Source organism: Ochotona curzoniae, unplaced genomic scaffold, assembly GCF_017591425.1.
Source record: "Ochotona curzoniae isolate NIBS_2020 unplaced genomic scaffold, NIBS_Ocur_1.0 contig_4516, whole genome shotgun sequence".
Lineage (NCBI taxonomy): Eukaryota > Metazoa > Chordata > Mammalia > Lagomorpha > Ochotonidae > Ochotona > Ochotona curzoniae.
In genome coordinates this window covers 4,919,026-4,942,040 of record NW_024466313.1, presented here as the reverse complement: position 1 = coordinate 4,942,040, position 23,015 = coordinate 4,919,026, and the positions used below count along the sequence as shown (strand labels likewise).

General features: G+C 52.8%; 1 protein-coding gene across 5 annotated transcripts in view; it reads right to left on the bottom strand.

Moving 5' to 3' along the window:
• Nucleotides 1–23,015, bottom strand: part of DIP2A (disco interacting protein 2 homolog A) — a 76,030-nt gene that overhangs the window by 34,745 nt on the left and 18,270 nt on the right. For 2 of the 5 annotated variants that reach the window (XM_040986776.1, XM_040986777.1), the window contains exons 3-6: nt 16,390–16,503; nt 14,529–14,648; nt 10,776–11,027; nt 6,096–6,224 (exon numbers count right to left, since the gene is read on the bottom strand). In XM_040986776.1, the coding sequence (XP_040842710.1) occupies nt 6,096–6,224; nt 10,776–11,027; nt 14,529–14,648; nt 16,390–16,503 (615 nt within the window). Of the gene's footprint in view, nt 1–6,095; nt 6,225–10,599; nt 10,603–10,775; nt 11,028–12,869; nt 12,873–14,528; nt 14,649–16,389; nt 16,504–23,015 lie in introns of all 5 variants that reach the window. The other 3 variants (XM_040986778.1, XM_040986780.1, XM_040986779.1) reach the window with 3 other exon arrangements.

Sequence of the window (23,015 nt, the reverse complement as noted above, 5' to 3'; positions counted from 1 at the left end):
AGACCCTCTGGGCATCCTCAGGGACCAGGGGCTGAGACCCTCTGGCCAGTCCTCAGGGACCTGGGATCTATGAGATGAAATTCCACGGCAAAATTCAGCGTTCTCTTAGGTGGTCTCAGGAGGCCATGTGTTGTGTAAGTGGCATCACAGCCAACTAAGGCAGAAACCGTAGTCACAGAAATGGCAAAATGGACACGCAGCTCCCTGACGTGGACATAATTTTAGAGTTACTATTTCCTACATATATGCTATTTATGCTGCTATATAACAAATTCATGCTTATTTTTTGGTTAACACACATTTTATATTTTTGTTCTAGTTTCTGCCCTGTACACATCAAGCTAATAAGTTCTTAGGTGTCCTCAATAATTTTCAGACAGATTGCTTTAGGGATGGAAAGTCAGCAACAAAGAGAAGAGAGATGACTCTCACATGGCACCCACCCATGGAAAAGCAGAAGTGCTACTCATGAGTGGACCAGAGGCCCAAGAAATACCAGAGGCACCAGCCTAGCTTGTCTGCACCTGACCTGCCACACGCTGGTCTCCGACCTCCACAGCCCTGCTGTCCTCGCAGCACAGGGGTCACATCTGCACTCTGAGTTGACCTGCCACCTCAGGGGACTGACTGGGTTCTCTGCTGGGCTGCTTGCCTTTTTGAGTGATTACAAGCAACTTGGGAAGAAACACCTCAGGACTGTGAGTATTCTGATCCTCATGAAACTTTATATTCAATCTGAAAAGTCATGGGATTCTTCTTGCAGGTAGCTTTTTATAAAAAGGTTATTTCTACTTTATTTTGAAGGAAAAGGACAAAGAGCCAAAGACACAGAGAGATCTTCTATGCCGTGGTTCACTCCTGACAGGTCCGCAACAGTCACGGACCAGGATGCAGCCAGAAGTTGTCAACGCAATGGGTCTCCCTTTTGGGTGGCAGAAACCTGTTGCCTTGCCAGGGTACAAGTGGCAGAAACTGGACAGAAAGCTGAGGCACCCCAACATGAGACAGGGATCACAGATTTGCACTGCTGGCATTTTCAAGCCAGCACCTGCCACTCGTCTCTACTGATGCACTGATCCAGCTGTCAGAACTCACAGATTTAATGGATTCTTTGGTTGATGATGAATTACTACGGTTCTTAACTATGGTTCTTTTTTTTATTAAGATTTATTTTATTTTTTAATAGAAAGCCAGATCTATGGAGAGGAGAACAGAGAGAAAGATCTTCCATCTGCTGGTTCACTCCCCAAGGGGCCACGTTGGCCAGAGCTGAACTGATTGGAAGCCAGGAGCTTTTTCCGGGTCTCCCACTTGAGCGCAGGGTCCCAAGGCTTTGGGCTGTCCTCCATTGCTTTCCAAAGCCACAAGCAGGGAGCTGAATGGGAAGTGAGGCTGCCAGGATATGAAGTGACACCATTACTGACTCCTGGCAGATGCAAGGCAAGGCTCTCTCCACTAGGCTATCGTGCCAGCTCCTAATATGGTTTTTAATTTAATGCCAGTGGAAGTCCTACTGTTTGGTCATCCAAAGAGTTTTTAGAAGACCTTGTTCTGTCATAAAAAGATGTTCCGAGCATGTCCTGCTGCCAGTCCCAGCCCTGGGATCCAGCCATTCTTCCCAGAAGCCCTTGCTCTCTGATGGAGGCCCAGGCTGTGGGCAGCTGAGGGGTTACAAACACCCTTAGAAAACCCTGACAGCTTTGCATATTGGCACTGGGAACCGCGCAAGGGCTAAACTAGTGACCGCAGAGTCACCTGAAGAATCTGAAAAATAAGGAAGAGAAAGTCACAAGATAAAATAAATGAAGCAACTAAATAAAAACCACTCTTGGAAGATCGAAGATGGCTCAGATAGTGGGACCCTGCATCCATGTGGTTGACCTGGCCTGAGCTGTCATGTGCTGGCCCAGCCCCACTCTGGCCACCACTGACCACTTGGGGAAGGAACCAGGACATGTAGATCCCTGCATCTTCCTTTCATTTTGCCTTTTAAATAAACAAACTAACAAACTACTTTTTTAAAAAGCTAGAGGACTCTCACACTTCCCAATTCTATAGTCATCAAGAACGTGGCACTGACACAGACTTACAGAGAGTTCAGAAACAAACCCTCATAGTCACAGGAATTGACCATATGTGGCTCAGGACTAGTCAATGGAAAAGAGAAAAACTCCCAACAAACTGTACTTCCTCAGCAGATCTGGATATCTGCCTGCAGAATGCTGCTGGACACATAGAAACCAGACACAGAGCCCTAAACCCAAGAGCTGCTGGCTCAGCACATCCGGGGGACGCATGGGCAAAGGCTGTGCACTGGCAACAAAAAGAAAACAAACATTGGACCTCATGAAAACTGTAAAAACTGTTTTACACCAAAAACACTACCAACAAGAGTAAAAAGGCGTCCCACATAATGGAGGAAATAATCTGCAAATCATATTCACGATAAAGGATTAATATCCACAAAACAGCCAAGTTCTAAAACTCAGCAACAACAACAAATGAAGCACTCTGATCTGAGAATGGGAAAGAACTTGAATAGACCTTTCACCAGCACGTGAGAAAACGCCCCACAGCGCCAGTCATTACCGAAATGCCAACCAGGATGGCACTAGCTCCCATGCGCCACTGTAACGACTACTGAAGACACACAGAAGCAGCCAGCACTGATGAGGAGGCAGAGAGGCCACAGCCCCTGCGCTCTGCTGGCGAGCACACAGATGGTACAACCCACCACGGGAGTCAATGTGCGCTTCCTGACAGCGCTGGACATAAGGCACCCCTGGCCCCACAATGCCACCAGAGGGTGCGCCCAATTTCCCAGCAGCCTCACTCACAGTGGACACCACCTAAATGTGCCTGGGTGAGGAATGGACAACCAGCATGTGGCACATACAGACAGCAGGACATCATTTAGTCTTTAAGTAAGGAAGAAGCTTCCAGTCATGCTGAACATATATTTTACAATTAAAAAAATGGGAAAAAGTAATCACGATATTCAGAATCTACAACAGAAAAACCACATGGTCATTTCATTAGATTAAAAAATCATTTCACAAAAATCATGCGATCAGCCTTCAGGAAATTAAAGAGAAAAAAGGGAACGCCCTCCACTTGACGGAGGACAGCTATACAAAACCTCCGCTGACAACTCAGCTAAAACAACCACCACCAAGTGCGGGCCAAAGCACAACACCCACCTCGGCATCTCTGACAAACACTGGAACTCCCAGACACTAGAAGGCAAGAAATACAATAATCTCGAAAAAAACATGCAGTATCTATACATGAAAACTTCACTGACTGGCACACACAATGTTGTGTCATCTCTCTCCAAACCAATCTAGAGAGTCACTGAATGCCAGCTAAAATCCCATCAGGAATTGTCATAAATTCAGAATACATGCTAAAATTCAAGGAGTTAGGTTAGTCAAAGTAACTTGAAACGGAAGAGGGTGTTGGAACCCTACCAAATACACAATTTCCAGAAATTTATAAGACAATGTGGTTATAATGGCAGCACGTGATGACTTCCCAAAATCTGTGGAAAATAGAATTTCAAATAGGCTTGTGCCCAGCGCTGTAGCCTAGTGACTAAATCCCCGCCTTGAACGTGCTGGGATCACATATGGGTGCTGGTTTTAATCTGGCAGCTCCACTTCCCTTCCAGCTCCCTGCTTGTGGCCTGGAAAAGCAATCGAGGACAGCCCAAAGCCTTGGGACCCTGCACCTGCGCGGGAGACCCAGAAGAGGCTCCTGGCTGCTGGCTTTGGACTAGCCTAGCTGTATCTCTCCTTTCCTCTCTGTAAAATCTGCCTTTCAAATACAAAAACATATATATTTTTTTTAAAGATGATCAGATGAACACGCTACTCTTTAGGGAAATGCATATTTAATCTATTACACACGCTTACATGTGTAAGGTGGGAAAGTGTGAACAGGAAGACAGCTGACGCAGAGTATACAAAGGAACCCAAGATGGGCAGCCACTTGGGAAGCACAGTCCAGGTGCTGAGCCACGCTTCTGCACACAGACAAGCACCAATGGTCTGTCCACTCTGGGCCTATCTGGTAAAGTCCCCAGCTAGAAACAGCTCAACTGCCCATCACGAGACCAGGAATCAAATGACTGACACACACACAAGCAGCACACAGCTGAAATAACAACCTCTGTGACTTTCCAAAAATCATGCTGAGTGCATAAACCCAGACGATGAGTTTAAAAATGAGTAAATACTGTATGATTCAATCTGCATAAAATTCTAGAAATGCAAACCACTCTGTAAGTGTCAGGAATAAGCGGTGAGCTCCTGACAGGCAGTGAGGGATCTTGCCAGCACTTGACCGCACTGAAGCCTTCACAGGCACACAGATACTATAATACGCATAAAGCTGCATAGTTCAAAAGTGCCAAGTGTGTGTCAGTCCTACACTAATCCAACTTCCTTTTTCAGCAGACTAAATAAACTAATTAACTAAATTACAAACATACTTAGGGATCAGCCCATTTCCCACCTCAGTGACTAGGTTCCCATCTCATCACAGCCCCTGCTGAGGCAGACCTTGCAGCAGACAACAGCTCAAGTTTGAGTCTTCCACCCAACACCACTGGCTTCAGCCTCAGCCACCACAGACCAGGGCTCTGCCTCTATACCCACACCAGGCATCCAGGTTCAAGTCCTGGGTCCACTTGCAATCCCACCTTCCTGCCACTGGGCACCCTGACAGGCAAGGGAGCAGCTAGAGCTCCGGCTCCTGCCTTTGACCTGGCCCAGCCCCAGAGGTTGCAGGCATCGGACAGTGAACCAGCAAATGAAAGAGCCTTCTCTTCTTGTCTCCATCTCTCTCCTTTTCAAGTAAAATGAAAATAAATATATTTTGGGCCCGGCGTGGTGGCGCAAGTGGTTAAAGGTCCTCGCCTTGCACGCCTGGGATCCCATATGGGCACCGGTTCTAATCCCGGCAGCCCCGCTTCCCTTCCAGCCGCCTGCCTGTGGCCTGGGAAAGCAGTCAAGGACGGCCCAAAGCTTTGGGACCCTGCACCCGCGTGGGAGACCCGGAAGAGGCTCCTGGCTTCGGATCGGCATAGTATCGACCCGTTGCGCTCACTTGGGGAGTGAATCATTGGACGGAAGATCTTCCTCTCTGTCTCTCCTCTCTGTATATCCGCCTTTCCAATAAAAAAAATAATAAAAATAAATCTTTAAAAAAAAAAGAAAAGAAAATAAATATATTTTGGGCTGGGACAACAGTGTAGCGGCAAAGTCCTCACTTTGAAAATGCTGGGATCCCACATGGGTGCCGGTTCTAATCCTAGTGGCCCTGCTTCCCATCCAGCTCCCTGCTTGTGGCCTGGGAAGGCAGTCAAGGACAGCTCAAATCTTAGGAACCCTGCACCCGTGTGGGAGACCCAGAAAAAGGCCCTGGCTTCTGGCTTAAGATTGGCTCAGCTCCAGCCGTTGCGGCTACTTGGGGAGTGAACCATAGGACGGAAGATCTTGCTCTCTGTCTCTCCTCTTCTCTGTACATCTGCCTTTCCAATAAAAATAAATAAGTCTTTAAAAAAAAAGATAATAAATATATTTTAAGATGCTTTGAGAAAGAAACAGACATGATTTTATATAAAAGAGAGAGGGAACCAATTCAACAGGAAGGGCATAAACAGGTTCACCATGGAAAGCCCAGACACTACAGAACTAGTGACCATGCAAAGTCCACTTATGTCTCTGACGGAAGGGGAGCTATGGTACCTACCTCACAGGCCAGTGGAGAGGGCAGAACCCTGCGAGTGGCAGGTGCGTGCTGCTCACACGAGGCCTGCTCTGTGAGCCCCACTGAGCCCAGCACAGACATGTCCAGTGGCTTTCCAGCTCTGCTCTGTGGCTGCGTCTCCTCTGGCACCTGATCTAAATTTGGGGATTTTCCTCTCCCTAAATCTGTGGCCAATATCCCAAACACACAGACACACCCCACCTCACCACATCTCTAGACACTCCCTGTAACATCCACGCTGGTGTCTGTGGGCCGGAGTGGTTCGCTACAGATGGCTGGCCTGGATCTGTCCTGAGTTTCAGTGGAGAGAGGGGGTTGCTCACCGTCAGCTGTTTCCAGGACTCTTGCGCTGGGCCCCCGGGAAATGCCTCTCACAGAGGCCACTTGCGGACGCTCACAGTGCAGGTGCCCAAGCAGGCCTGTGGTGACGTCAGGAGGGGCGGACTGCAGATCTGTGTTGGAGAAACACACCCAAGATGAAAGGGGCCATTAATTCCCATGCACCTCCCACTGGTACGAGGTGTCAGCAGCTAGACCCTGTGCAAGGGCTCTTGCTCACGAATCCTGTCTATGCTACAAGTTCCCACACACATCACGTGTCCAGGGCCAGCCTTCAGACTACAGAAGCGATAGAGTAGATACCTGTGGTCCACCACTTTAGAGACCCTCCCTCAAAGAAGCGCGGGCAACTCTGAAGTCAACCATCACTGCCAACACACTCCTTCCAGACTCTGTAAACAACCCCAACCCCTGTGCAAGCCCTGAATAAGAAGCTACAAAAGCTAAACTGCCTCAATGCTGGCTATGAGACCCGTAACACAAAGTGACCATCAGCCAGCTCTCCGATTAGGACGTATCCATGCCACCCTTAAAGGCAGACACCAGAAGCAAGCAATGTGGAAAGACTGAGCATCCGGCGACTGAACATCGCCCTCCGCAGGTGGCTGCAGGATGGCGCTGCAGCTGATCTGGCTGGCTGTCAGAAACTGCCCACCACATGACTTGTGTGCTGGGTGATGACGGGCACTGTTAATATTTTAATCAGTACAGCTGCCAGTCTTAGTTACCCTGGCACCCTAAATATTTAAATTCTTATCATCTGTGGTTCTAGTAACCTGGCTACAATATAAAACAAGATTTTCAGATATGTCAAAGTTGAAGTTGTTTCACAGTAAGACATTCACTCGTTATTTACACAGAATTATCACAACTCTAAATGGGCCTAATGTTGATCAAATTAGCATCCGAAAGTATACTGATGAGAAGGTTCTTTCGGTTTAAAAAAAGAAACACTCCTTACTCTTCCAACCCAGTAAAAATATATAAATGATTTTAAAACTACACATGGGGCCCGGCGCATGGTGGCCTAGTGGCTAAAGTCTTCACCTTGAACGTGCCAGAATCTCAGAAAGCACCAGTTCTAATCCCAGCAGCCTACTTCCCTTCCAGCTCCCTGCTTGTGGCCTGGGAAAGCAGTCAAGGACAGCCCAAAGCCTTGGGACCTTGCACCCGTGTGGGAGACCTAAAGGAAGTTCCTAGCTGCTGGTTTCAGATTGGCTCAGTTCTGGCTGTTGTAGTCACTTGAGGAGTGAATCATAGGACAGAAGCTCCTCCTCTGTATATCTGACTTTCCAATAAAAATAAATTTTAAAATCTAAAAAAAAAAAGTACACATGGAAAAAAGGAATACACGGTAACGCACACTACAAAGTAATTTTTAAATATCTGCAAAAAAATCAACTTAAGTGGCACTCAAAATAAAAATAAAGTAGTGCTTTTTAATTACAGGTATTTATATTTGCATCTAAATATTCAATGTACTTGATATTATTGACCCAAACTGAAACTGACACATTTATAACTGGCTTTAATCATAGGTTCTACCTCAAATTTTCACTTTCCATATTAACTGTAATCAAGTCATTATGCAGTGTTAGAAATCAAGGCAAAGAGTGACTTCACAGGGAAACAGAAGTTCAGTAATTTGAGATCTGGACATTCAAGCCAACTCTGTCCAGCAGGCATTTAGCACATGGAAAGTATAAAGCACAGTAAAGGTATGAAATAAAGCCCAAGATATTCTTGAAATGTACAGGAATTAATCATGAACTGTCTTTGCTTGGCTAAGCCAACAAGACAGCGTCTGGCACTGTGGCCCAGCAGAGTTGAGGCTGCAGCCTGGATGTCTGATCCAGCTCCCCGCTCACACACCTGGCAGGCAGTAGGTGAAGGAGAGGAGCTGAGTTCCTGCCACCCTCGGGAGAGACCAGGATGCAGTCTCTGTCACCTGGCTTCAGTGCTAGCCCTGGCTACCGTGACCATTTAGGGAGGGAACGAGCAGATGGGATGGTTCTGGGTCCCTCTCTCTCCCACTGTCTTTCAAATAAGTAAATAAAATACTTTTTACAAATATCAGCAGTCACGCATGCATGATCAGGAGCTGTTTGGAATAAGCAGAGGCCTGCAAATCCCTGACTGAGTCGTGGAGCTGAGGACTTTGTCAGAACAGCCCTTCCCACAGGGGGCTGCACTGTGGTGGCAGGCTGCAGCTGCTGGCTACGGGCTCACCCTAACCAGGACAGCTTTTGGCTTTCTAGGAGAGAGCTGCAGGAAGCGGAAATCGGGCCACAGAGCATTTGAAAGCCCACTGCCTCTGCACACTGGCCCTCACCGCATTTCTAGAAAGCTAGTGTTGACGGATTGAGAAGGTGGGCAAGGACACTGACAGCACACGGACAGCCAAGGACTCCAGCCCACAGAAGACACTGTGCCAGCAGTTCAGCACGGGAGCCCAGCTCCTGCCATACACACACTGCTGTGCCCTGGGGACACTGTTCACCCAGCCTGAGTATGAAAATGAACAGTATTCAAGAAAGCTGGTGTTCGCCCTGGGCTGTCCACTGACTCAGCTCACCCAGCTTCCTGCTTCCCTCCTCATGCACAGAGAAGAAAGGACGGGGCAGGTGTGCTGGTGGCACAGGGCTAAGTCCCCTACACCCCTTGCAGTCCAGCCTCCTGCTAGTGCAGGTGGTGGGCAACAGCAGCATCGGCGTGTGGGTCCTCACCGCCGTGTAGAGGATACAGATGAGCCTAGGCTCCTGCTTTCGGCTGCTGTGGGCCTTGTGGGAGAGGACCAGCATGGATAAAAGATGCCCTCTGCCTTTTGTGTAGATCAGGACTAAGGATGCACTGTCCTGCCAAAGGTCATTTGAACGTTTATCATATCATTCATGAGACACACACAATTATTCACTTAAAAATTAGCCTGTTACAGATCCACTGCACTTCAGGTTCTGCCCGCCGCTGCCTGGACAGGGCTGGAGGGAGTGATTTCATGGTCTTACAACCTGAGGGTTGCCACTGAAGCAGAGGAAAGCACACAAACAAATGGTAAAATAGAGAGGAGAATGCTGAGCCTAAGGTGCACATCAACATTCCTGGCTCCCTCTCCCTCCCTGCGAGTGCAACAGACATGAGAGCCCCACTCAGAAGCAAAGGGTGGCACTGCAGGGCATCACGGTGAGGTCAGCCAGAGAAAGACAAACACCACGTGGTCTTCCTCACACGCGGAAGTGATTGCGTCTGAACACAGACTGATGATTGCTAGAAGCTGGAAGGAGTGGCAAGGGTGAGAAGATCCGGAATTTTTAAAAACACTGGCACGGTAGCCCAGTGGCTAAAGTTCTCGCCTTGCACACACCAGGATCCCATATGGGTACTGGTTTGTGTCCTGGCTACTCCACTTCCCATCCAGCTCCCTGCTTGTGGCCTGGGAAAGCAGTGGAGGATGGCCCGAAGCCTTGGGACCCTGCACCTGCGTGGGAGACCCTGAAGAGGATCCTAGCTTCAGATCAGCTCAGCTCTGGCCATTGCGGCCACTTGGAGAGTAAACCCGTAGACGGATGATCTTTCTGTCTCTCCTCTCTGTAAATCTGACTTTCCAATGATAAATAAATAAATCAAAATTGTATTTAATAATTACATGATATCTATTAAAATTTAAAAAGAAAATGGGGGTTGGGGGACGACTGTGGTGCAGTAGATTAAGTTGCTACCTACAGAGCCGGCTTCCCACATGGTTACAGGTGCAAATCCTGGCTGCTCCACTGCCCATCCAGCACCCTGCTAACGGCCTGGGAAAACAGAGGAGGATGACCCAGGTGTTTGGCCCCTGCACCCATGTGGGAGACCCAGAAGAATCTCTGGGAACCAGGCTATATGGCCATTTGGGCAGTGAACCAGCCAGTGCAAGATCTCTCCCTCTGTCTCTTCGTCCCCCAAATCTGACTTTCCAATACATTTTTACAAAGAGGGGATGAGGAAATGAGGTATGGTAGCTCTATTACTACCTCACAATTTTTGTCTTGTGAATTTAAAATAATCAACATTTTCAAAATAGGGTTTTGAATAACGAATTAGTCTTTTTCCTTTCCAAAATTCACTAGGGTCAAACAATTGCATGTGTGGAATCGTCCCAGACATCTCTGACAGGATTCCTTGTGGTTGCCGAACCTGCACGTGGAGGGCGAGACACCAGGCAGAGCTGCCCGCTCAGTGTTCCTCTTTTGAGATCCTCCTGCCAAGGGTGACAACGGGCAGCCTGCAGACAGGCCTCCAGGTCAGCCAGGGAGCGGCCAGGCCCAGGGCAGCTGACACCACCATGTGCCCAGCTGCCTGCAGCTGCATACAGACACGACACACGGTGTACCAGGCCCAGCACCAAATCACCACGAGGACGTGTTCTCAAGAAGGGTGTGTGGCTCTCAGAGGGGAAAGAGCCCGGCTGTTCATCTGGATCCTGTGTCAGAGAGCACCTCTCAGGCAGACCTGCTGCCCCTGCCATCCAGTGCAGGGCCCTGGCAGCTCACAGAGCCCAGTGTGCAGGTTAGAACGGCCTCTACCTGCCTCTCTGGGTTTGCCTGCACCAGGGGCAACGTCCTTCTGTCCCAGGCGCTCCTGACCCTGCCCTGCGGGCGCAGGGACCTCAGCAGCTCGTTACTGACCTATGTGGGTGTGGGCCACAAGGCCTGCGAGCGCGGTGACAGCAGCAGCCCCTGGCGTGGCAGCGTGGCTGGGGGCAGTGGCAGGTCTCGCTCCCGGGTGAGATGAGGTGGAGGATGCGGAGGATGAGGTGGACGAGCCCTGAATGACCTGGTCGAGCCAGGGCTCGACGCCAGGACGGCTCTGGAGCGGAGTGAAGGCGCGTTGCCCGGGAGGCCGTAAAGAGCCCTCATCTTCTGAGGCAGACGACGTGTCTGTGGTCAAAATAATGATGACAGGCATGATGTAGGAGCGGGGTTCTCAGTCCGCTCAGTTAGCCCATGCCGCCGTACAGTCACCCTCACAGAAAGGCACAGAGTCCTGGGACAGACCCTGGAGGCCCTGCTCCCTGAGAGGATGCAGCCACCCAAGAACCCAACACCACGAGTGAGAGCAGCACTGGCATCATACAGCCTGGACACGTCAGGGGCCCGAGAACATCCACGTGGACCAGTCTACACCAGGGCCTGTGCCTCCGAAGGCAGCCAGGGCCTGCGTCCTGAGTTTGGTGTGTTGTGGTGTGAGGAGGCTGCGTCCTGAGCTTGGTGTGCTGTGGTGTGAGGAGGCTGCATCATGGGCGAGGTGTGCTGTGGTGTGAGGAGGCTGCATCCTGAGCTTGGTGTGCTGTGGTGTGAGGAGGCTGCGTCCTGAGCTTGGTGTGCTGTGGTGTGAGGAGGCCTGCGTCCTGGGCCAGGTGTGCTGTGGTGTGAGGAGGCTGCGTCCTGAGCTTGGTGTGCTGTGGTGTGAAGAGGCTGCATCCTGAGCTTGGTGTGCTGTGGTGTGAGGAGGCTGCGTCCTGGGCCAGGTGTGCTGTGGTGTGAGGAGGCTGCGTCCTGAGCTTGGTGTGCTGTGGTGTGAAGAGGCTGCATCCTGAGCTTGGTGTGCTGTGGTGTGAGGAGGCTGCGTCCTGGGCCAGGTGTGCTGTGGTGTGAGGAGGCTGCGTCCTGAGCTTGGTGTGCTGTGGTGTGAGGAGGCTGTGTCCTGGGCCAGGTGTGCTGTGGTGTGAGGAGGCTGTGTCCTGGGCCAGGCGTGCTGTGGTGTGAGGAGGCTGCATCCTGAGCTTGGTGTGCTGTGGTGTGAGGAGGCTGCGTCCTGAGCTTGGTGTGCTGTGGTGTGAGGAGGCTGCGTCCTGGGCCGGGTGTGCTGTGGTGTGAGGAGGCTGCGTCCTGAGCTTGGTGTGCTGTGGTGTGAGGAGGCTGCGTCCTGAGCTTGGTGTGCTGTGGTGTGAGGAGGCTGTGTCCTGGGCCAGGTGTGCTGTGGTGTGAGGAGGCTGCATCCTGAGCTTGGTGTGCTGTGGTGTGAGGAGGCTGCGTCCTGAGCTTGGTGTGCTGTGGTGTGAGGAGGCTGCGTCCTGGGCCGGGTGTGCTGTGGCGTGAGGAGGCTGCGTCCTGAGCTTGGTGTGCTGTGGTGTGAGGAGGCTGTATCCTGAGCTTGGTGTGTTGTGGTGTGAGGAGGCTGCGTCCTGAGCTTGGTGTGCTGTGGTGTGAGGAGGCTGCGTCCTGGGCCAGGTGTGCTGTGGTGTGAGGAGGCTGCGTCCTGGGCCGGGTGTGCTGTGGTGTGAGGAGGCTGCGTCCTGGGCCGGGTGTGCTGTGGTGTGAGGAGGCTGCGTCCTGGGCCAGGTGTGCTGTGGTGTGAGGAGGCTGTGTTTTAGGCCGGTTGTACTGTAAGGCCACTAGGGCTGTGTTCTGTTCATACTTGGCCTCTCATATCTGGGAAGATCAAGAAACACTTTCCCAGGACAACAAACACCACCTGTGAATTAGGGCCCTGTCAGTTCAGCAGCTTGGTGTATTGTAGTAGTTTTACATTGACTAAAATCTCCTTCCATAGTTGTGCAGTGACTGCAGCTTCTTGTATTTAGTACAAACAATAACTTACTAGTCAGCTGTACGATTTCCTTCAACAACAATCCTCAAAACAAGCGCCACCCAAATCCCCAAGTCATCCCGTGGGTCTGCTGTCCTTTTTGCACAGAAGTGACCATTGGCACTCCATTCCTCAGGAACACAGTGGCCAACTGTGCCAGCTGCCTGACATGGAGTTCCAGACACCAACACCTGCTCACAGATGCACTGGGAGCAGAAAATATACTCCTGCTTCATAGCAACAAAAAGACCAGTGGAATGAACTCCACAGCCCCCCAAAGACCTTTATGGTGGCCCATTCTAATCCCAAGAACAACTCAGTCAGCAGTTAGATGGGACCCACTGTGAGCTGGGCGGTCCAGTTGTGAGGCAGCTAGCTCAGGACAGTGGCATCCACACCAGAACACCATCAGGCCTTCCTGCCCTTCTCTGCCCTGGCTCCCTGCTCATGGCCTAGGACCCACAGAGGACTGGAACTGCTGACACCCACATGGAGATCCAGACGGAATTCCAGGCTCCCCTCTTTAGCCTGGGCCAATCCCAGCCATCTAGGAAATTAGCAAGTGATAGAAGGTCTGTCTCTCTCTTATCTTTCGAATAGACTAACAAATATTTTTACAATACACTTCCACATAGCTCATGGGTCAGAGGAGAGCTATCAAGAAGCACACATACTTACACACACATTTGTACATACATATATGTGTATATACATACATATATATATAATAAAGTATTAAATAATTTAGAAACTCCTAATTCAGGAAGTTTTGACATTCCACTAAGTATTTAGGCTGTTTTCTCTACAAAAAGACATAACATCTTACTAAAAATAATCATAAAAAATCCAACAGTAAGCATGAACTCTCTTGGGTAAGAACACTGGGTATGCCATGGAACAGCAGGCGAGGGACACACTGGCAAGCATCTGTCTTCATTCTATTTGCTGCAAGGGCCCTCAGCTCCAAGGGGAGTGGGTTAGAGGACAGCCTGTGAGCGCCATCAGCCGTCCATATCAGGAGGATGGCCAGTGAGCCCACAGTGGCCATCCACATAACGAGGATGGCCCCTGAGTCCATGGTGGCCATCCACATAATGAGAGTTCACTGCAGGAGGACGGCCTGGGAACTCACCACAGGACAGCCTGTGAGCTCATAGCAGCTGTCCACATGTCACGAAGATGGCTTATGAGCCCAGAACAGTTATCTGCGTCATAAGGATGATGGCCTGTGAGCCTCCAGCTAGAGGATGGCCTGTGAACCCACAGTGGCCATCCACGTCAGGAGGATGGCCTGTGAGCCCCAGCAGGAGCATGGCCTGTGAGCCCCAGAAGGAGGACAGCCTTTGAGCCCCAGCAGGAGGACAGCCTTTGAGCCCCAGCAGGAGCACGGCCTGTGAGCCCCAGCAGATGTCCACATCAGGAGGACAGTCTGTGAACCCCAGTAGGACGACGGCCTATGAGCCCCAGCAGGATGGCCTGTCAGCCCCAGCAGGAAGACGGCCTGTGAGCCCCAGAAGGAGGACGGCCTGTGAGCCCCAGCAGGAGGACGGCCTGTGAGCCCCAGAAGGAGGACGGCCTGTGAGCCCCAGCAGGAGCATGGCCTGTGAGCCCCAGAAGGAGGACAGCCTTTGAGCCCCAGCAGGAGGACAGCCTTTGAGCCCCAGCAGGAACACGGCCTGTGAGCCCCAGCAGATGTCCACATCAGGAGGACAGTCTGTGAACCCCAGTAGGACGACGGCCTATGAGCCCCAGCAGGATGGCCTGTCAGCCCCAGCAGGAAGACGGCCTGTGAGCCCCAGCAGGAAGACGGCCCATGAGCCTCAGCAGCCTTCTGCAGTGTCTCTGGGTACCTGGGGGGGTGTGAGCTCCAGCTGACGTGTGTGCGAGGACTGAGCGTCTCTTGGAGGGCATGGGCATCTTCTTCTCCTTGTATCTGGCCAGAGCCGCCTGGACAGCCTCGGTGTGCACATCTACGGAGAAATAACAGGGCAGCTTAGAGAGGCAGACTCTGGCCTGTCTCTAAGGGGCACCACGGAGCCTCTACTTTTCTTGGAATTCTCTAAACATTCCATTGCTTACAGATGTGACTTAGGACCATGAAAGTATTTCATTATAAATGAAGCCAAGTAAATAAAAGGCATACAATCCAATATACAATGAAACAAATGAGTATATTTATATCTCTGGTGCTGAAAGTGTGCAGTCAATATTCAACACCTTCCTCCAGAGCATCTCTGCAATACTGAAGCCACACCATCCGTACACGCCCACACAGCACACTGAGAACTGGGCAGTACAAAGGGGTACCAGAGGGGAGCACTAGGACTGAGACCAGGACCTGGGAAGGTGGATCGTGCTGAAACAGACAGGAATCACGAGGCAGCTGCAAGCAAAAAACATCGAGCAAAACTAAGGGGCATCCCCCCTGCACACTGCATCTCTGTCCTAACACACACCTGCTGTGCTCACCTACACACAGCGTCCCTGTCCTAACACACACCTGCTGTGCACTGTGCTCACCTGCACACGGCGTCCCTGTCCTAACACACACCTGCTGTGCATCACCTGCACACTGCGTCCCTGTCCTAACACACACCTGCTGTGCACTGTGCTCACCTGCACACGGCGTCCCTGTCCTAACACACACCTGCTGTGCACTGTGCTCACCTGCACACGGCGTCCCTGTCCTAACACACACCTGCTGTGCACTGTGCTCACCTGCACACGGCGTCCCTGTCCTAACACACACCTGCTGTGCACTGTGCTCACCTGCACACGGCGTCCCTGTCCTAACACACACCTGCTGTGCTCACCTGCACACGGCGTCCCTGTCCTAACACACCCCTGCTGTGCACTGTGCTCACCTGTACACAGCGTCCCTGTCCTAACACACACCTGCTGTGCACTGTGCTCACCTGCACACGGCGTCCCTGTCCTAACACACCCCTGCTGTGCACTGTGCTCACCTGTACACAACGTCCCTGTCCTAACACACACCTGCTGTGCACTGTGCTCACCTGCACACGGCGTCCCTGTCCTAACACACACCTTCTTTTTCATAGGAGTACTGCAGAATGGCCACACAAGGGCACTTTTCATGCTGTGGGTGCCCCACCAGCACAGCTGGATACCACGCAGCAGCTGGTGGTGAGCCATTTCAGCTGACGTGGCTAGCACATTGGTTTTGTGCCTCATGAAGGTGAAATATCTGTTCTTTTTTTTTAAAGATTTATCTATTTTTATTAAAGTCAGATATACAGAGAGGAAGAGAGTCATAGAGGAAGATCTTCCATCCGATGATTCACTCCCCAAGTGAGCACAACGGCCGGTGCTGCACTGATCCAAAGCCGGGGACCAGGAACTTCTTCGTGGTCTCCCACATGGATGCAGGGTCCCAAGGCTTTGGGTCGTCCTCAACTGCTTTCCCAGGCCACAAGCAGGGAGCTGGATGGGAAGTGGAGCAGCTGGGATTAGAACCAGCGCCCATATGGTATCCCGGCACGTTCAAGGCGAGGCCTTTAGCCACTAGACCACGCCGCCGGGCCCTGAAACATCTGATCTTGAAAAAATATGATGTAAATGCTGCTCAAGAGAAAATCATTTCTTGAGAACACATTTTGTCAAAGAACAAACAGCTGAAGACCTGGGTGGCAGAGTGCGCAAGACCCGCCGGACTCACGGGCCGAAGACTGCCTCAGGATTGTGACATACCTGAGCGGAAGCGCTCGTCCCGGGAGGCAGCTGGCCGAGACTTTGGCTTGAGCATGGCTGTGGTCTGCAAAGGCCCAGGGAGCCTGTTCCCTGCTGAAGGGGGCAGGTCTGCACCTGCAACACAAGGTCTGTGCGTGAACAGGTGTTTTTCCAATTATGAAAACTTCGTGTCAAACAGCACACAGTGGCCACATGCGTGTGACAGGGCTTGTTGCTTCTCTGAAGGCTGGGGGCCGGCAGTGGCTACATCCATGTGTCCCCATCACCACCCTGGGCTGCGTGTCTGGCCAGAGACAACATGGCTTAGCTTCTGCATGTGTTTCCTCAAAGGCCCAGTTCCTGGTGTGAACAGAGTGACCCAGTCATGCCTGGGTACAGCCCAGAGGAGAGAAGGAGAGAACACTGGGAGGGCTGACATCTTCAGCAACAAAAGAAAGCAGATGCCGGCCATGCGGTCAGCCTGCCTGGGCTGACCCAGCCACACTCCAGCTCCACAGGCCTGCTGTGGTGGGCCCAGGACAGCAGGTGTCTATGTGTCAGCAGCTGACCACAAAATCCCATCATATCTCTACAAAATCAACAGCTGAGCAACAACTCCACACACCCTGTGCTGAGGAGCCCCAAGGAGCCCCAAGGAGCCCCAAGGAATCCTGAGGAGCCCCAAGGAGCCTCGAGGAGCCCTGAGGAGCCACAAGGAGCCCCGAGGAGCCCCGAGGAGCCACAAGGAGCCCTGAGGAACCCTGAGGAGCCACAAGGAGCCCTGAGGAGCCACAAGGAGCCCCGAGGAACCCTGAAGAGCCCCGAGGAACCCTGAGGAGCCACAAGAAGCCCTGAGGAACCCTGAGGAGCCCCAAGGAGCCCTGAGGAACGCCGAGGAGCCTCGAGGAGCCCTGAGGAGCCACAAGGAGCCCTGAGGAACCCTGAGGAGCCTCGAGGAGCCCTGAGGAGCCTCAAGGAGCCCTGAGGAGCAACAAGGAGCCCTGAGGAGCTGCGAGGAGCCCTGAGGAGCCACAAGGAGCCCTGAGGAACCCTAAGGAGCCTCGAGGAGCCCTGAGGAGCCACAAGGAGCCCTGAGGAACCCTGAGGAGCCACAAGGAGCCCTGAGGAGCCCTGAGGAGCCCCGAGGAGCCACAAGGAGCCACAAGGAGCCCTGAGGAGCCACAAGGAGCCACAAGGAGCCCTGAGGAGCCACAAGGAGCCCCGAGGAGCCCTGAGGAGCCTCGAGGAGCCCTGAGGAGCCACAAGGAGCCCTGAGGAGCCACAAGGAGCCACAAGGAGCCCTGAGGAGCCACAAGGAGCCCCGAGGAGCCCTGAGGAGCCTCGAGGAGCCCTGAGGAGCCTCAAGGAGCCCTGAGGAGCAACAAGGAGCCCTGAGGAGCCACAAGGAGCCCCGAGGAGCCCCAAGGAGCCCTGAGGAACCCCGAGGAGCCACAAGGAGCCCTGAGGAACGCTGAGGAGCCACAAGGAGCCACAAGGAGCCCTGAGGAGCCGCGAGGAGCCGCGAGGAGCCCTGAGGAGCCACAAGGAGCCCTGAGGAGCCTCGAGGAGCCACAAGGAGCCCTGAGGAGCCACAAGGAGCCACAAGGAGCCCTGAGGAGCCACAAGGAGCCCCGAGGAGCCCCAAGGAGCCCTGAGGAACCCCGAGGAGCCACAAGGAGCCCTGAGGAGCCTCGAGGAGCCCTGAGGAGCCCTGAGGAGCCACAAGGAGCCCCGAGGAGCCCCAAGGAGCCTCGAGGAGCCCTGAGGAGCCACAAGGAGCCCTGAGGAGCCTCGAGGAGCCCTGAGGAACCACAAGGAGCCCCGAGGAGCCCCAAGGAGCCTCGAGGAGCCCTGAGGAGCCACAAGGAGCCCTGAGGAACCCTGAGGAGCCACAAGGAGGCCTGAGGAGCCCTGAGGAGCCACAAGGAGACCTGAGGAGCCCTGAGGAGCCACAAGGAGACCTGAGGAATCCTGAGGAGCCACAAGGAGCCCCAAGGAACCCTGAGGAGCCCTGAGGAACCCTGAGGAGCCCCGAGGAACCCTGAGGAGCCGCGAGGAGCCCTGAGGAACCCTGAGGAGCCCCAAGGAGCCCTGAGGAACCCTGAGGAGCCCCGAGGAGCCCTGAGGAGTCCCGAGGAATCCTGAGGAGCCCCAAGGAGCCCTGAGGAACCCTGAGGAGCCCCGAGGAGCCCTGAGGAGTCCCGAGGAATCCTGAGGAGCAGTGAGGAGCCCTGTTCCCAGCACTCATGCCTGTGTTATCCCCATCCAGTTGCCTGCACCACATTCTTCATATTCTCTCAACAGGTGATAGGTTGTCAGGTTTATTTTACTCTTTTGGAAGGCAGAACTGATGGAAGGAGGGGGCGGAGGGTGGAAGGGAGAGAGTGAGAATATCTTCTATTCACGAGTTCACTCCCCAGTGGCCACAACAGCCAGGCCAGGGCCATTCCAAAACCCAGAGTCTCAAATTACAGCAAGGCCCCCCACTAGGATGCAGGGACCCAAACACTTGGGCCATCTGCTGCTGCTTTCCAGGCACATTAGCAGGAAGCTGTATTAGGAGTTGAATTTGTGTCCATGTGAGATGCTGGAACTGCAGGAAAAGCTTAACTTGCTGTGTCACAATGACAGTCACTGAGAGTTCTGTGTGTTCAATCTCATGTGTCTTAAAAATGGACAGTGAAGTTTCCGCTGGCACCAGCTTCTACAAGGCCTGGGCACTCAAGCAGGCACTTGGGACCCAGGTGGATGGAGGGATAGGGTCCCAGTCCAGCATGCTGGCACAATGTGCCAGTGGACCAGGTCTGGGGACCTGGGCATGACCTTGGGCAAGCAGGCAGGGTCCCAGTCCAGCATGCTGGCACAGTGTGCCAGGGCTCCAGGCTAGCACACCACCTCGCTGGAAGACTGGGCTTGGAAACCCGTGCACTTGTGGGCATGGGGTTGCAGGTTTCACAGGGAAAGGGATGTAGGGATGCGTGCGAGGGGGAGCCAGTGAGAGCAGTTTCAGGTGAAGAATGATTTCTGGGGGACTTCTACCAATGAGGCCACTGTACACATGAAAGCTATGACTGGGAGGCCTAGCTGGCAGGGCTAGAAAACAGTACCCGCCACTGAGTGTTGGAACAGTGATGGGTCACATTAGGCTGGGCCATGACACTAATCAACATGTAAGACAACTGGGTCTGGGGGCAGATTCTATGGGGGATATGCAGGCTCGCCCCTATAGGACTGCAATACCTGCTGGTTTGCTCAAGAGCTGGGGGTAGTGAGAGGCCAAACTAGGCATGACCATGGAACTTATCAATGTTCATGGGAACAGGGGTTGGGAATAGGCCAGGCTAGTCCAGGCTGCAGCACCTGTAGGCACACCCAAGAACTGGGTGTGGGGTGTGCCACACAACAACCACTAGCACACAAAGGCCAAGACTACGGGGTGGACTATGCCAACTAAGGGCCTAGTACCGGCTGCCATGAATGAGATCCGAGTCTGGGAGTGGGCCTAGTGGGGGAGCTTGAGGAATGTCCCTGGTAGGCTGTGACTCCTGCTGGTATAGCACATGAGTCAGGACTAGATGATGGTCAGGCTGGACAAGGTTGTTCTACATGTCGGCAGGGTGTGGGATAGCTCAGGAATGAGGATGGGGGCAGGGCTCAGCCAAACTGTAGCACACTGGCATGTGCAGGAGCCAGGATGAGGCGTGGGCCACACAGGGCTAGGCTATCACATCTACTGGGAGTATAAAAGCCAGGGATGAGGACAGGCTGGGCAGGCCTAGGCTGAAGCACCATCAGCAAGAGTTGGGATTGAAGCCCGGCCAGGCTCCAGCATCTGATGGCAAAGATCAAGATGGGATGGGCTATGCTAGGCTGGGTCGGGGGAACCACTGGCACACATGATCTGTGGCTGGGAGCAGACCTGGTTGAGGAGCTGAGGGGACATCCTGGCTGGGCTGTAGTTCCAACTAGTGAGTACAATAGCTGGAATGGGGTGGATAACTGAGATATACATGGCTACAGCGCCCCCTCAGCATGGGTTTGGACTGGGACTAGACTGTGCCAGAATGGGATGGGCTCCAGCACCCACTGGCACTTGTAAAAGTCAGTGTGGGTGTAGGATGCCCTGGGCTAGGTCTCAGCACCTGTTGAGCCACATGAGAGCAGGTCTGGGGTAGGTCAGGAGGGGCTGGGCTATAGCACCCAATGTTAAGAAGTAGCAAGGGTGGGCCCGGCGCAATGGCGCAGTGGTTAAGGTCCTCGCCTTGCATGCCTGGGATCCCATATGGGTGCCAGTTCTAATCCCGGCGGCCCTGCTTCCCATCCAGCTCCCTGCCTGTGGCCCGGGAAAGCAGTCAAGGACGGCCCAAAGCTTTCGGACCCTGCACCCACGTGGGAGACCCGGAAGAGGCTCCTGGCTTCGGATCGGCATAGTATCGGCCTGTTGTGCTCACTTGGGGAGTGAATCATCGGACGGAAGATCTTCCTCTCTGTCTTTCCTTTCTGTATATCTGCCTTTCCAATAAAAATAAAATAAATCTTTAAAAATATATATATATATATTTAAAAAAAAGAACTAGCAAGGGTGTGGACCAGTCAGGAAAGGCTGCTGTATCTGCTGCTAAATGCTGGGACAGGAGGTGGGCCAGTCAGTATGGGCAAAGAACCCACTGGTGTGCGTGAGATATACAGTTGGGAGGTGGAATGACACGGGAGCTTGAGGAACTCCTTTGTCAGGATGTAGTTCCTCCTGGGAGTGTAAGAACTGAAGCTATAAGCAGTCCAAACCAGGCCAGTTTACAGTACCCACCAGCATACATGTAGCTCAAGTCTGGGGATGGGCCAGGCCAGGGTGGGCCAGTTCTTAATCCCCACTGGCAAGTGTGAGAGCCAGGACAGGGTACAGGACAGGCCAGGTTGGGCTGCAATGCAAGCCAGTTCACATTAGGGTCAGGACTGGTGGCTGGCTGGGCCACACGAGGCTATGTGAGTTGGAACTGGAGGCAGGCTAGGTAGAGCAAGATTGTAGGACCCACCGGCAAAAGCCAAGGTTAGGTGGACCATGCCAGACTGGAGTGCAGCACCCAACACATGCAAGACCCCAGGCTAGGAGCCAATCTGATGTGGGAGGAGGGGAGCTGGACTACAGGAGTTCCCTTGTTGGGCCACTGCCCCAGCTAGTGAATGTGACAGCTGGGACTTGTGGCAGACCAGGCTGGGCAGGGCAGTGGCAACAAATTTCAGCCAGCATGTGATTTGGGTTCGGGGCTGAGCCAGGCTGGGCTACTAAGTGACCATATCCACCGTCAAATATCGACAAGTCCACATGTGTACTGGTAAGTGCAGGCCTATAGGGCTTTGCTCTAGCATCAGCAGGCAAGAGCCGGTTTAGGGTTAGGGTTTTAAAAGGCTAGACCACAGTACTTCCTGGAAAATGCAAGATCCAGGCTAGGAGTGGGCCTAGTAGGGAAATGGCGGGCTGCAGCTTCCACTGGTGAGCACGAAAACCAGGGCTGGGGCAGGCCTGGCTGGATGGGCAGTAGCACCCACTGGCATAAGTATGGGTGGGATAGTGGTATCCGTCAGGCTGAGCTGGGCTACAGCACTCATTGGTGTATACAATGGCTGATTGGCATGTGGGACAGACTGGATGCAGTCTGCTGTACATACTGGCATGCGCAGGAACCAGGGCTGGGGACACGCCTGGTACGAGTTACTGAGGGTCACTCCGACTAGGCTTCAGTTCCGACTTGTGCACGTTAGGGTATAGTGTGTGTGGGCAGGGTTAGGCTGGGCTACAGCATCCATTGATTTGAGTATGCGATGGGGCTGATGACAGGACTGACCCAGCAACTGCAACCACCAGTGTGTGTGCGGGCTGATACGGTGATGAACTGAGCAAGACCCTGCACTGGCTGGCACATACAGGATCAGGTCTGGGGTAACCTCTGTGAGGTTCCTCTGGGGATCCCCCTAATTGGACCACCAGACCCTGCACTGGCTGGCACATACAGGATCAAGTCTGGGATAACCTCTATGAGGTTCCTTTGGGGATCCCCCTAACTGGACCACCAGACTCAAAATTCTGCCTTCTGACTATGGGCAAAATCACAGGATCTGTGGTCTGATCATGGAGTGAACATGTCAGAACAGTCCTCCTTGGTTGCTGAAGTCCGTGTCCAAGGCAGTGGACAGCATGCCCAAATGCACATGGGGGACATGGCAGCTCACTGAGGCCAGCAGAGGACATCTAGTGCCATGGGAAAAGATGGAGGGCAGAATAGATTGGACAATTCTCCCAGCCAAGCTTTGACAACAAGTATCTGGGCGAATTGAGACTCTGGGGTATACTGTGTCAGCCAAAGAACCTTGGAATAATTTCCTCCACCGTGGAGCAATGAAATTAGCAGCATCTCAGAACTATTAAGTACTACGTAAGCAGTCCCCCCAGAACATGCTTCACATCGGGGACCCTAGGACGATACTGAAATGATTGTCCAACATCACTAAGTAGTGATGCAATTAGGATGCTCGGAGTGGCCCTCTCCCTCTCTCCTCTTACCCTGTATAAAATAAGAAAAAAAAATTGGAATCATTTGTCTCACCCACTTTCCCCCATACCTCAACTCTCCCCACCCTAATCAGTGGTC